The sequence below is a fragment of the Mobula hypostoma genome, chromosome 2 (genome assembly GCF_963921235.1).
Source record: "Mobula hypostoma chromosome 2, sMobHyp1.1, whole genome shotgun sequence".
NCBI lineage: Eukaryota > Metazoa > Chordata > Chondrichthyes > Myliobatiformes > Myliobatidae > Mobula > Mobula hypostoma.
This window is the reverse complement of record NC_086098.1, coordinates 225460480-225475723: the sequence shown is the minus strand read 5'-3', so window position 1 is coordinate 225475723 and position 15244 is coordinate 225460480. Positions and strand designations below refer to the sequence as shown.

Below are 15244 nucleotides of genomic sequence, written 5' to 3'. Positions count from 1 at the left end.
GAGGTAAGGGCTGGAGGTGATGAGTGGATTGAGGGGAGGGGGAATGATGAGGTAAGTGCTGGAGGTGATGAGTGGATTGAGGGGAGGGGAACGATGAGGTAAGGGCTGGAGGTGATGAGTGGATTGAGGGGAGGAGAACGGTGAGGTAAGGACAGGAGGTGATGAGTGGATTGAGGGGAGGGGAACGGTGAGGTAAGGGCTGGAGGTGATGAGTGGATTGAGGGAGGGGAACGATGAGGTAAGGGCTGGAGGTGATGAGTGGATTGAGGGGAGGAGAACGGTGAGGTAAGGACAGGAGGTGATGAGTGGATTGAGGGGAGGGGAACGGTGAGGTAAGGACCGGAGGTGATGAGTGGATTGAGGGGAGGTGAACGGTGAGGTAAGGGCTGGAGGTGATGAGTGGATTGAGGGGAGGGGGACGGTGAGGTAAGTGGTGGACTGAGGGGAGGGAAACGGTGAGGGAAGGACCGGAGGTGATGAGTGGACTGAGGGGAGGGGGACGGTGAGGTAAGGACTGGAGGTGAAGGGTGGATTGAGGGGAGGGAACGGTGAGGTAAGGACTGGAGGTGATGGGTGGACTGAGGGGAGGGGGAATGATGAGGTAAGGACAGGAGGTGATGAGTGGATTGAGGGGAGGGGAACGGTGAGGTAAGGACCGGAGGTGATGAGTGGATTGAGAGGAGGTGAACGGTGAGGTAAGGACTGGAGGCGATGAGTGGATTGTGGGGAGGGGGACGGTGAGGTAAGGACTGGAGGTGATGGGTGGATTGAGGGGAGGGGGACGATGAGGTAAGGACCGGAGGTGATGAGTGGACAGAGGGGAGGGATGGATGAAGAACAACAGAGCCAGAGACAGGGAGGGCCGGGGTAGGCTGGTGAAAGATGGAGACAGGCAAACAACTGAAGATGAAGACAGATAGGTGGAACACACAGGGTTACCAGAGCTGGAACATGATAAGGAAGGGAGAACTTAGAACTGTACAGCATACTACAGGCCCTTTGGCCAGCAATGTTGTGCCAACCTTTGAATCTAACCCTTCCCTCCCACAGGTGATCATGGGAACCATCAGGTGAAGAGGTGCACAATGGATGAACGGATGAAACCAGAGAGGATGGGGAGAGCCAATGAGTGGAAGTGTGTGGGTGGAGCTGGAAAGGGGAAAAGGGACCAAAAAACATGTAGAGGGGAGAATGGGAAAAGGGGACAAAATAGGGGGACTGGAGAAGGACAGGGAGAAGAGAGGGGTTGGGAGCCAGAGGTGAGGGTTTAGCTCTCATACACAGGATAAGGCTGGTGTTGGTAATCTGGTCTCTCCAGAACGCTTCAGCTGGTTCCAACTGTGTCACCAGCCGGTCTGATTGCTCCAGATCCCATTAACTTGGGAAGTCTTTTGAGTTAATCCAACTGGGACACCCGTATATGACAATCAGAAGAGAGATTAACCGATTCCCATCAAGTCCCAAGGAAGATGTGGACAGGGAATTAGTCAAGAGTAATCTCAAAGGAGCAACTTAGAATCGGGTTTTGGGTAAAACCTTGTATCAGGACTAACAGTGGAGAGCGAAGGTAGATGGGGAGCAGTAAGGGAGCAGGCTTTAACCAGGAGTGAGGGGCCCATGTCACAGAGAGAGTACAAGATCCAGTTGGTCAGTTTGGGTTCACTGCGGAACACATCCAAACAGGTTGTCACAACAAGCACAGTGGTAGCTCAGAGTTACTCACCAGTTTGAACAGCTCTCGGCTTCGCCCCTAGATAGGCCAGATTGACATTGGCTTTTCTGCCATCGATGATGGGGTTGGGATCCTTACAGGCCCGTTCTGCGGAGATTCTGTCCGCCATGGTGACCTACCAGACAGATGGAGAAGTCAATGACGTGGAGCATGCAGAAGGACAGTAGAGGCGAGCACCAACGAACAAGGTTCAATTCCCGCTGCTGTCTGTAAGGAGATTGTACACGCTCCCTGTGATCGTATGGGTTTTCTCTGGGTGCTCCGGTTTCCTCCCACATTCCAAAGACGTACTGGTTAGTAAGTTGTGGGCATATAACGTTGGTCCCTGAATCGTGGTGACATTTACTTGCTCACTTATGCAAACAACGCATTTCACTGTATGTTTCCACATTTTGATGTACACGTGACAATTAAAGCCAATCTTTAAGCCAGCCGAGAAACGGCCATGCTACACCCAGACCCTGGGCTGGAGAGGGTGAGTCAGCTGCACACTCTTGCCAACACTGACCCTGTCAGCCATAGCACCCACTGGCCAGAGAATCTGAGACACCGGGCTGGCTGGTGGCACAATGATATTGGCGCCAGACCTGGGAGCGGAGGTTCCCGGGTTCGAAATTAGTCGGGTCCGCTCCTGAGTACACTTTCCACCCGTGCCGGGTTGAGTGTTGAGATCGCAACTCCACCTCGTAAAATAAAGGGAAAATACTGCGAAAATGTCTGCGTGAGGAGTGGCACTCCGCGCCTTGTAAAAAGCCATGAAAAAGACATCACCACAGACGCACGCATGGACACGCAGACGCACATGCAGACTTGCACGCAGGCACAGGCAAAAAATGGAATCTGAGACACCATGGACTGGATGGGGGGGCGGAATTAAAATTAACCTAACACTCACAGAAACTCACAAATTATGTGGGGCTTTTCCTGTCATCTGGGAGCCTCAATGCAACAACAGCCATGTTGTGTACACAGCAGCCCCAGACGTAAACGAAGTCAGGAATGGCTACAAGGCTATAAGTCGGCAGATAGGATTGGCTAGGACACCCAACAACATCTACGTTTCCTTCTAGAATCAGAATCAGGTTTAATATCACTGACATATATTGTGAAGAGTATTGTTTTATGGCAGCAGTACATAAAGCTTAGGGCATTTCGGAGTCTGGAGTTTGCAGATCAAATCTGGCGCTGTTCTGCAAGGAGAATGGGTGTGTTTTATCTGGGTGCTCCAGTCTCCTCCCACAATCTAAAGACATACCAGGTACATTAATTGGCCATTGTAAACTGTCCTGTGATTAGGTTAGGGTTTTGGGGTTGCTGGCATACTGTGACTCTAAGGACCGGAAGGATCTACTCCACTCTGTATTGCTAAATAAGTTAAAAAATTTTAAATACCATAATTTACAATAAATATAAATTAAATTAGTGGTGCAAAAATAATGAGCTTGTGCTCAAATGTTGTTTCATTGTTCATTCATCCAAACACTTCCCACAATCCCCTTCCTGCCCCTCCTCCTACCAGACCACTTCCACAGCATTCAATAAAGAGTGACGCCCAGCGCTCCCTCAGCACCGAGCTGGGCTAAAAAGCTTGGGTTTTGCATGCAGTTCTTTGGAGTGGACATGTACCATCAACTTCCTGAAAGCCGCTTTGGGAATGGGACAGGATCTTTCTGCTGGATGGGGCTGCGTTTACAGTTTGGCGCAGGGTTCTGACATGGGGCAACTTGGAGCACACCCCTATTCATCCATTGAAAACAGGTCCTGCGGATCCCCAGCTCAAGTCACAGCCTACTCTCGGCCAATGGTTGTACACAATTAGTTCTCCAACATCTCAGGACATCCAGTGACTGCGCTGGAGAACGGACTGGGGCGCAGAGAACATCTTCGGTTCCTGACAGATAACACACCAGGCACAGAAGTGGTCAACTCCCTTCGACAGCTATTAGCCACGGCAGACGGGGAACAGGATGAAGCTTTTACTTCACTCTCACAAATTGTGCAACCTCCCACCTTCATTACTTTTGCAACTAGGCAGCTGGTTTGAGCTGTGTCTGATTTCGCAAACAACAGCAAGCTGTTTGAATTCTTCCCCCCAACCCCCAATGACCTCCTCATCTTTTTCCTGTAAACAAACCCTGGGGCAAGGTCTCGTCAAAGCTCTTCAAAACAGCAAGACCCTGAGAAAGCAATGGCTGGGATCTTGCTGTGCTCAACACGACCATGCTCTTGTATTCAGCAGGTCAAGCTCTCTTCTTGCTTCTGCCTTTGGGAAGGAGGTGCAGAAGCCTTGGGTCCCACACCACCAGGTTCAGGTACAGTTACTACCCTACAACCATCAGGCTCCTGAACCAGTTTGGATAACTTCACTCACCTCGACTCTGAACTGACTCCACAACTTTCAAAGACACTATAAATCATGTTCTCAGTATTATTTATGATTATTGTACGTTCTTTTTTGTATTTGTCCAGTTTGTCTTCTTTTGCACATTGGTTGCTTAACAGTCTGTGTACAATTTTTCATTGATGCCATTGTATTTCTTTGTTCTAGACTGAATGCCCGCAATAAAATGAAACTCCGGGTAGTATATGTACTTTGATAATAAATTTATTTTAAACTCTGACCACTACCTCTCCGCCCCCACCCCGCAACACATACACAAATTACAACAGCAGAGTCGACCGCAGGAGCACCCACGGTTACAGCAAGCAGCTCGAGGGAATGTTCCATCCTACCAGAAATGAAAAATTTACGCCAGCTCTTTCTGCAGCAGGGTCCCTTCAGAAAGGAAAAGAAGATACCACTGCATCTGTGGTGTGGGGTTACCCCTGCACCGCGCAATGAGCACTCCAGAAGCACTAGAGCATTGCAGCATTTACCAGCCCTATAGATCATTCCAGTTTTTGTTGCAGAGAGGGGGAAAAAAAAAGTTTGTGCCATGTCTAATCTTTGGCCCCAGGAACCATTTAAATTCAAAAGTGTTAAACAGATGAATGAATGATAAAGGAAAAACAGTCACCCTGGCAGCTGCTGATACTAAACTCCAACATTTCAAAAACAGAACCAACCAGCAACAACATTCCTTTGTGTGGGTGCCTTGGTGTCTCAGTAGCAAAAGCTGACAGTGCAGGTCAGGTGAGGGGGGTGGGGGAGGGCAGTTGGGGGGAGTGGAAGGGAAGCAAAACACTACAGATGCTGGACATCTGAAATAAAAACACAGGGGGCTGGAAACACTCTGCAAGTCAGGCAGCATCTGTGGGGAGAGGAAGGGAGTTAACACTGCAGGTGAGAGTTATTCTTGTGTAAATTCTCAGATTCAGGATTGTTTAATGTTATTTCCAGTACACAAGTGTAAGGGAGAACAAAATAATTGATACTCCGGATCAGTGTGTGTCGTTAACCAGGAAACAACCAGATCTCCCCTCGCTACCAACACCAACCAATCACAGCCACTCCAGCTAACCCTGCCTCTCCTTCGACATTAATGCAAATCCCTGCCATCTCTGGGCTCATCTCATTTCTGTGGAGCTGCTGTCACAACAGAAGATTGTCAGAGCCTCTACAGAAAAGGGTGCATCTCTTTAGAGAGATTGGAACATAAGAACACAAAACATTACAGGCCCTTCGGCCCACAATGTTGTGCCGACCATGTAACCTACTCTAGAGACTGCTTAGAATTTCCGTAGTGCATAGCCCTCTATTTCTCTAAGCTCCATATACCTATCCAAGAGACTCTTAAAAGACCCTATTGTATCCACCTTCACCACCACCACCAGTGCATTCCACTCTCTGTGTGAAAAACTTACCCCTGACATCCCCTCTATACCCTTTTCCAAGCACCTTAAAACTATGCCCCCTCGTGTTAGCCATTTCAGCCCTGGGAAAAAGCCTCTGGCTATCCACACGATCAATGCCTCTCATCATCTTATACACCTCTATTAGGTCACCTCTCATCTTCTGTCATTCCAAGGAGAAAAGGCCAAGTTCACTCAACCTATTCTCATATGGTATGTCCTTCAATCCAGGCAACATCCTTGTAAATCTCCTCTGCACTCTCTCTATAGTATCCACATTCTTCCTGTAATGAGATGACCAGAACTGAACATGGTACTCCAACTGGGGACTGACTTGGAGATGAAGTAATGGTCTCATTCCGTCTGTGTTCCACTGCACTCAGACAACATGCCTGAATGAGAAACAGGAAATGCTGGAAATACTCACCAATATTGACTCTCGTTTCTTTCTCCACAGATGCTGCTTGACCAGCTGAGTGTTTCCAGCATTTCCTGTTTCCATTTCAGATTTCCAGCATCTGCAGTTTCTTTTATGTTTATACAAATCTGAATAATCTAAATCAGTTCTATAGAACTCTGGTTAGACCGCACTTGGAGTATTGTGTTCAGTTCTGGTCCCCTCATTATAGGGAGGATGTGGAAGCTTCAGAGATGGTGCAGAGCAGATCTACCAGGATGCTGCCTGGATTTGAAACAGGATAGGCCGAGTGAGGTAAAGCTTTTCCTCTTTAGAGCGAAGGAGAATGACAGGCATCTTGATAGTGGTGATAATCGGACAGCCAGGAACTTTTTCTAAGGGCAGAAATTAATAATGCAAAGGAGCATAATTTTAAGGTGACTGGAGGGAAGTATGGGGAGGGGATGTCAGGAGTAGGGTTTTGTTTACTCAGAGTGGTGGGTGCACGGTACACTGTGCCGGGGGTGCTAGTAAAGGCAGATACATTAAGGACGATTAAGAGACTCATAGATAGGCACATGGATGTTAGAAAATTGGAGGGCTACGTGGGAAGGTTTAGCTTGATCTTGGAGTAGGTTAAAAGGTCTGTACAATATCATGGGCTGAAGGGCCTGTACTGCACTGTAACATTCTATATTCCATGTTCTAAATAGTTATAGGAAAACTATGAACAGTCAGATTTCTCTCTTCTTCCTGGACTCTCCATACACCTCCCTGACCCTTCTTCCATCTTACTACCTCCAGCGCCAGAACCAGTCATTCCTCAGTGACCTTTTGTCACACACCATCTGGGGCAATGCACCCTGTCTGGCTGCCCCACTGAGAGAGGCACCACATTCTGGACGAGAACAACCAGTTGCTCAGATGTTAGACCCCTGGGTGATGAGGGAAGTTAGACACCACCCCTCCCCCACTCACTGGCATGTGGAACTCAGCACAGTCCACACTCCTCCCAGGATCGCTCAACATTACCCAGGGCTGGTACCAATGGGAAATGATGCCCAGCTACCACTGTCCATTGAGAACCTGCTACCCAGCCAACACTGCCACTGGCACATGGGAAGCTGCCTCTGTGTTACCATTAGCCACCTGAGCCAGTGGGGAACTGCCATCCAGCTATCACTGGACACTGGCACCAGGGGGAGCCCACCCATCGTCAGCTGCCTCTGGGCACTGGCACCTGCTTTGTGGTCACGGTTCCCAAAGTAGGGGCCACCCTATCCCCTCTCATCCCTGTGCCACTCCACAGCAGATCCACTCCCCGCCCCCATTCCTGCAGCCTGTCTCTGACCCTACCTCTCAACCCAGCCTATTCCCCCTCCCAGCCGATCCCCCAAAACCTCCTCCATCTCCTCCCTAACCCTTACCCCTAGCACTGACCCTTCCTGCGTCTTTGCCTACCTTCAACCTTTGCCCAATGCCCACTCTCATCCTCTCTCCAGTATCCTCCCCAACTCCTTCCTCTTCCCGATCCCTACCACCTGTCTACCTCTCCAATTCTGCCCCACCCCCACTCCTTCTTCAGAACTGATCATTGCTCTATTTGTCACATGAGAGGGTGAAGCGGTTTGTCGGTGGACCATCCAGACACATCATTCAGTAAGCACGCAGAGCAAGGCAGTACTGTATAATGTGGAGAAGGGGTATAGAATTCAGAATAGTGTGTTACAATTCCCAAAAGACAGTGCAGGCAGATAAATAAACTGCAAGGCTATAAAAATAAGCACGTGCTCATTTTTATCATGCCAGAGGCCCGCTTAAGTGTTTTATAGCAGCTGTTCCCCTCTTCCAGCCCAGTGGGGTAGAGTCCCCACTCTCCGCCCATAGACACACACGGTGAACCGGGGGCCCTCCCCACTCTGGGGACGGGCTCATTGACAGACCGGTGTAAAGCGGAACGAAAATACCGAGGGTGTGGGGATTAAAAAGCAGCCGCACTAAACCACGTCAGGTCAGCAAAGGGCAAGATGGCAATGCTTTAATTTGTAACCATTGGATTGAGAACGGCTTAAATATGGCTCATATGTAAGTAAACCTCGGCAGTTTTTTTTTAAATTAGCGATTGAGGTTGGTGCGGTCGGGAGAGCCGGGGACGAGCACCTGTTGCCCGCTAGTTCAAGCATTTCCTTCCAGAGCAGGAATTCGCTCAAAACACACCACACCGCGTCGGTTGAGAACTTCTGCTTTTAACAGCAGTGAAAAGAGGAAGGCTCGGTTCTCAGTGGGACTGCAGGTGCGGCGAGAGGGGAGGGAGAGCTCAGCTGGAACCGGCGGCAAAACGGGGAGAAGAGGGGAACTTAGTGAATCAGCCGTGGGGGCGGGGGCACGGCATTTCCCCCCTCACACCCTAAACGGGAATATTGCTCCGATTGATCCTTGGCGTTTTGAGCCGTCCAGATGGTTTAGTATTGTTCCCCCCTTTTTGAGCCACTGACTCCCCCTTGAGCCATTGCCCTAGTCGTGAGGTTCGGGTTTTGAACATCTCTCGACCCTGGGGGACAATCTTACTCCCTCTCTTCAGCCCTTGGATCCTGGTTTATTTAATCACACCCTCCTGGACCCTGAAATGTTCATTCACACCCTTCCCCCCCCCCAGGACTCATGGCAATTTATTACCCCGACTGCCCCCCGCACACACCCCCACACCGGACCCTGACAGGCGGACATCGCCGCGCTCTCCCCGGGACTTACGAAGCCGTATCCGCGGGATTTGCCGGTCTGCCGGTCAGTGATCACCACCGCCTCCTCGATGTCCCCGAACACCTCGAAGTATCTCCGCAAGGACGCGTCGGTCGTGTGGTAGGGCAAGCCGCCCACGAAGATCTTGGTGAAGGTAGTGTCCTTCTGCAGGGTGTGCATGCTGCCAGGGGCTGGAGAGGGCGGCTGGTGACGGGGGACAGCGGGCTGTCCATGCAGACACACACCAGACAGCACTCGCCTGCCGCCCGCCGCGGACGCGCTGCTTTTAGTACGAGCCCGCCCCCGGGCCCTGGGCCCCGCCTCGCCGCTGCTCCATTGGAGCGGGCTGAACCCGCCCCTCGCTCCGCGGGCCTGGCGGGGACTGGCGTTCTCGCACGGCGTGGCCTGGCCTGCGGGCGGACAGTACGTTCGCTCGGCCGCAGGCTCCGTGCCAAAAGTAGGGCGTCTCCAGGCTGAAGCCCAGCGCAGAGGCAGAATAACTGCGGGGCACCCGCCCCTGCCACTTGGGACAATGTGCAGCGTAGACACAAGCAATTCTGCAGATCTTGAGCGACACACAGAAAATTGTGAGGGAAAGGCCTCCGGCATATGGGGCTACAGTGCCGTGGAGGAACTTTTAGTGCTCTGCCAGTATTGCTCATAATTTTCAGCGTGCTGGAAAGCGGGGAGACGGCGATGGCGGAATTCCCGGCAGTACGTGTGTAGAGGGGGAGAGGAGTGTGAACTCAAAAAGCTAACCTCTGATCAGGAGCGCCCGGCGCCGACACCAATTTAAGGCTGGCTTTTCCGACACCAATCCCACCACCCTCCCTCCCCACACAGGGGAGACAATAAGCGGCTGTTCCACTCTTCCTAGCGCCCAAGAATGCGGGCAACCCTAGCAGGAGATGGACCCTCAACTTCCTACCACCTGCCACTTAATCCTCAGTCCCACATCTCTATCTTCGGCCCCCTTGCTCACTGTTCCAACAAGGCCCAGCATTAACTCGATCGACATTACCACATCCATCACCCACGTAAGTTGCAGGCCAACCCCGTGTGAACTGTGTTGCTTCAGAAGGTATTCCCTTTCCTAACCGGGGGGAGGGGGAGTGGAGAGTCTGAATCCCAGGGTTTGGTACCCCAACACGATCCATACCCAGGAGAGGCTGGATCCGCCCTGGAATCCAAAGGGTTTCCGCCAGGATCTCGGGTTCCCTCCCACATCCCTATAAACATGTTGGTAGGTTAATTGGTCGTTGTAAATGTTCCCTTGCGTTTGTGTGAGTGGTAGAATCTTCACTGGGGTTGAAGATGTGGAGAGAATAACAAATGAGATTGATGTATGATTAGAGGCATTGGGTGGTTGGCATGGGTGATGGGCTGAATGGCCTATTACCATATCTCTAGGACCAGGGCTTTGTGACTCTGCTTCTCCACTGCACCCCCACGCCCCTGATTATGTGGAAGGTAAGCAGCAGGGTACACCAACAATCTCAACCAGCTGGTAAAACGGGTTGGAAAAAATGTCAGGTGGAATTTAATACAGACAGGTGTGAGGTGCTGCACTTTGGGAGGATAAGCCAGGGTAGGATTTGCACAGTGAATAATGAAGCAAAGAGAATACTGATGCAATGCAGGTAAATGGGCCATAACGATAGATTTTGGCACATTGCTTCTGGTCAAGATGGCACCGAGCTATGATCTCCATCTAGTTGTGGCTCTGTCTTGGTTGATTTTTTAGATTCACAGGGAAGTTTTTGAGGACTGCACAGAGAGGGGACAGGTTAGGGATGGGGGTTAGAGGTCAGAGGTAGTAAACAAAGAGTTGGGGCCAGGAGCCCAAATCCAGATTGGAGCACTCTGCAGTAAAAGACCAACAATCCCCATGGGCAGATCTCAGGTCGGCACTGAGGAAGTAGGCCAGCAATCCCTGTGATTGGCCCTGTGGATGAAGGCTAGTAACCCATCCTTGCAGGCTGACGTCCTGGGATCAGACGCCCATTCAGGCAGGAGGCGTGAGGGCTAGTAAACTGCCCCCCCCCCCCAGCTGGTCAGTGAGTCCCGAGGTCTGATGTCTATGCAAGACTGGAGTTTGAGGCTCGGAGTTCAAAGCCCATGAAAAAGTGAGCAGCTTCAGAATCTTCAAGGATCTGTCCTAGACTCAACATGTTGATGGAATCATAAAGGCACATCAGTGGCTCTGCTAGGAGTTTGAGGTGATTTCAATGTTCAAAGCAAATTTTATTATCAAAGTACATGTATGTCACCATATACAACCCTGAAATTTATTTTCTTGTGAGCATACTCAATAAATCTATAGAATCGTAACCATAACAGAACGAATGAAAGACTGTCCAGCAAAGGCATTCAACCAGAGTGCAGAAGACAACAAGCTGTGCAAATATAAAAACAAGAAATAATAATCATAAATAAATAAACAATAAATATCAAGGACATGAGATAAAGAGACCTTGAAAGTGAGTCCGTTGGTGGCGGGAACATTTCAGTAATGGGGCAAGTGAAGCTGAGTGAAGTTACCCTGGTTGGTTCAAGAGCCTGATGGTTGAGGGGTAATTGCTTCCTAAAGCAGATGGCATGAGTCCTAATGCTCTTGTACCTTCTTCCCGAAGGCAGCAGTGAGAAGAGAAAATGTACTGGGTAGAGGGGGGTCCCTGGTGCTGCTTTCCTGTGACAGTACTTCATGTAGATGTTGGGCGGGCTTTACCCGTGATGGACTGGGCTGTATCCACTACTTTTTGTAGGATTTTCTGTTCAAGGACCCTAGTGTTTCCATACCAGGCTGTGATGCAGCCAGTCAATATACTCTCCACTACACATCTATAGAAGTTTGTCAAAGTTTTAGATGTCATGCGGAATGTATGCAAACTCCTAACGAAGTAGAGGCGCTGCCATGCTTCCTTCATAATTGCACTTACGTGTAGGGCCCAGGACATGTCCTCTGAAATAATAACACTTAGGAATTTAAAGTTGCTAGCCCTTTCTACCTCTGATCCTCCAATGAGGACTGGTCCATGACCTTCTGGTTTCCTTCCCCTGAAGTCTACAATCAGCTCCTTTCTCATGCTGACATTGAGTGAGAGGTTGTTGTTATGACACCACTCAACACAGATTTTCAATCTCCTTCCTATACTCTGATTCATCACTGCCTTTGAATTGGCCTATGACTGTGTGACTGCAAACTTGACTACGACGTTAGAGCTGTGCTTAGCCACATGGTCATAAGTGTAATGAGTAGATCAGGGGGCTAAACACACAGCCTTATGGTGCACCTGTGCTGATGGAGATTGTGAAGGAGATGTTGTTGCCAATCCAATCTGACTGGGGTCTGCAATTGAGGAGATTTAGGCAACGCACACAAAATACCTGGCCTGCTGAGTTCCTCCAGCATTTTGTGTGTGTTGCTTGTATTTCCAGCATCTGCAGATCTTCTCTTGTTTATGAGGAAATCCAGGATCCAATTTTACAAGGAGGTATTGAGGCCAAGATCTTGGAGTTTATTGATTAGTTTTGAGGGGATGATGGTATTGAATGCCAATCTGTAGTCGATAAAGAGCATTCTGATGTATGCATCTTTGCTGTCCAGATGTTCCAGGGTTGAGTGAAGAGCCAATGAGGGGACATGTGCTGTGGACCTATTGCTTCGCTAGGCAAATTGGAATGGATCTAAGTCGCTTCTCAGGCAGTAGTTGATGTTCAATCACCAACCCCTCAAAATATGTCATCATTGTGGTTGTAAGTTCTACTGGGTGTATTTCAGCAAAGACCCTTGCAAATTTCCACACATGCACAGAATTGTAAGAGGCAGCAAAGGGTTGTAGACCCAGCTACTCTATCACAGGTACAACCCTACCCACCATTGAGGACATCTTCAAGAGGCAGTGCCTCAACAAGGCAGCATCCATCATCAAGGACCATCACCCACCTGGGACATGCCCTCTTCACTTTACTACCATCAGGAGGTACAGGAACCTGAAGACCCACCCTCCATGATTTAGGAACAGCTTCTTCCCCTCTGTCATCATATTTCTGAATGGTCCATGAACACATAAACAGTATCACATTATTCCCTTATTTTTTGCACACTTTATTTATTTTGTAAGTTTATGTGCCTGCTCTGTACTGCTACAACCAAAACAACAAATTTCACCTCGTGAAAGACAATGATAATAAGCTTGATTCTGGTTTGGATTAGGGAAGGAAAAGACTACAGTGAAATTTGTTGAGAAAGGCAAGCATTTTAAAATGCAGATACGGCTTCACCAGAAACCAGTTGAAATCAGCACAGGTGTTCAAAGTTCAAAGTAAATATATTATCAAAGTATGTGTATCTCATGACATACTACACATACAGTAGATTCATTTTCTTGCAGGTATTCACAGTAGAACAAAGAAAATAGAATCAATGAAAAACTACACACAAAGACAGATAAAGGATCAATGTGCAAAAGAAGACAAACTGTGCAAATATATACATACATACATAAATAAATAGATAGATACATGCATCCATATGTACATACTGAGAAACTGAGTCATAGAGGTCTACTACTCATGTTTGTACTTGGTGTGTGTGAGTTCAGACACGACAGAGTTTCAGATGACCAGCCCAGACATGGGTCCTGAGGTAACAATGAATGAGAGTGTAAGTGACTAAATTCTATTCCTCTACTTCACCATCTTCACTCCTTTCAATGCCAAGTTCAGTGCAGATCAAGGCCGAACTTGGGATGTTCCGAGTACATAGACGGAACAGAGGGTCTGCAGACATCTGTGGGTGGGAGGCAGCCGAACCTCACTAAATGTAGTGGGTCATATCTGGGACCTCTCCTAACCCCACCCCCAACAGAGCAGTCCCTTAAATTTTCAGAAACTTCTGAAATAATCCAGTCCACAAGCTCACTAGGAAACATGTTGGCAAACATTGGACACGGTCTCTTAAATCTGAGATAGGCAGAATAGAGAGGGGAGGCCAAAGAGTAGGTGTTCATTGAAATGCCTTCACCAAAATCTTCCACTGTTTCCTCAGGGATCTTCTTTCCATAATAAGGCTGGAAGTTGATTGCACAATATCTAAAGAGGGCTTGAGTATACCAAACTTTGGAAAGACTGCATCTGGAATATTGTGTGCCATCTACTGCCTCTTAACCAAAGAAGGATGAATTTGTGATGTGTGGAGGTTTACCAGATTGATTCCTAATGTGCTTGTCATATAGGAAGAGATTGGGTGTCTATTAACCACAGAGGTATGAGCGGTGGTCTGAGAGGTACCAAATTCTTACAAGCCTTGGAAGACTAGATAGAGAGATAAATCAGGGAAGAGGCTACACAGCACTAGCGCCCAGACTTAAAAACAGGTACTCCTCCCAAACAGTGAGGCTGATCTACACCTCCACCCATTAACCCAACCCACACACCCAGACCACAGACTAATAACTAATCCTCTCTCTCTATAACTGCTGAAGTGCTCTCAGGATAGACTGGACCACACTCACTAGCAGCCGTCTGCGGTGCAGCTGCCCCCTGCAGCATGATCTCTGAATGTGTTAAAGCTTCGTTCTGTCCCCACTGGGCCATCCTTCCCCCCAGTTTGCTAAGGCAGCATCTCAGCTGTCCCTACACCCTGAGCTCAGTGAGGTTCCTGCTAATTAAGGCAAAGGGATTCTGTCTTTGTTCCTACTGATGGTGCTGCAGTCTCGATGAATTGTCTCCAACCAATTGCAACTCAGACTGTAGATGCTGGAGCTTGAGAATTAAAATTGCAGGGGGTGCTGCAGAACTCACCAGGTCAAGCACCATCCATAGAGAAAGGTGAGGCTGACACCAGACCAATGAGCTTATAACTGATTTTGAAATTCTCAACGTGGTAGTTTCTCCATGCCCAGCCCTTCAGTTTTGGCATCGCTTGCAAATCTCCGGCTCCCTTCACACCATCACGAAGACAGTCTCCTGACACTAACCCCCACTCCTGATACCTTCCCTCTCCTTCTCTCTTCCTTCATCTAAAACCTCCATCTCTGACCCAGGTGCCAGTTGCTTGTCTGAATACCTGATGTCACTTGTCTTGAGAATATTTTTCATCCTGTGACGTTTCTTTAGGTTTGAGTGCTGCAGGCACAAGTGGTCATGGAACCATTTATTTGGTGCAGGCTCAGTGGAGGGGGATGGAATGAGAATTAGTGGAGGATAGCAGATGACTGAATGGGCTGATAACTGACTGATATATTGGTGCCGTATGAGCAGCGGGTAGGGTTAGTCCATAATCCGTAAGATTTGTGAAGGATCTGAGCAAAATATCAGAGGAGGAATGCAAGGAAAACTCAGCAAAGGCTGCTGTGGCGGAAAAGTATGGATGGGAGCAGAAGTACAGACCAGCCCGTGAACAGTGCATCATTCAATCACTCTTGGACTCTGCCTCTCCTAAGGTATTGGAACATCCTCTGATGTGACTCCTGGTCGCAAGGGATACAGTCCTCTTTCCTGACAGCATCCACACAGCCCCATATTGTTTCCTCCAAAACTGCATGCCAAGGAAACATTCTCTCTGTTAACTCCCCCCCCCC

General features: G+C 49.0%; 1 protein-coding gene across 2 annotated transcripts in view; it reads right to left on the bottom strand.

Moving 5' to 3' along the window:
• Positions 1–9284, bottom strand: part of LOC134342889 (RNA-binding protein 38-like) — a 52620-nt gene extending 43336 nt beyond the window's left edge. For both annotated transcript variants that reach the window (XM_063041558.1, XM_063041559.1), the window contains exons 1-2: positions 8673–9284; positions 1724–1847 (exon numbers count right to left, since the gene is read on the bottom strand). In XM_063041558.1, the coding sequence (XP_062897628.1) occupies positions 1724–1847; positions 8673–9269 (721 nt within the window). In that variant the 5' untranslated portion in view covers positions 9270–9284. The remainder of the gene's footprint in view (positions 1–1723; positions 1848–8672) is intronic.
• Between the last annotated feature and the right edge of the window lie 5960 nt (positions 9285–15244).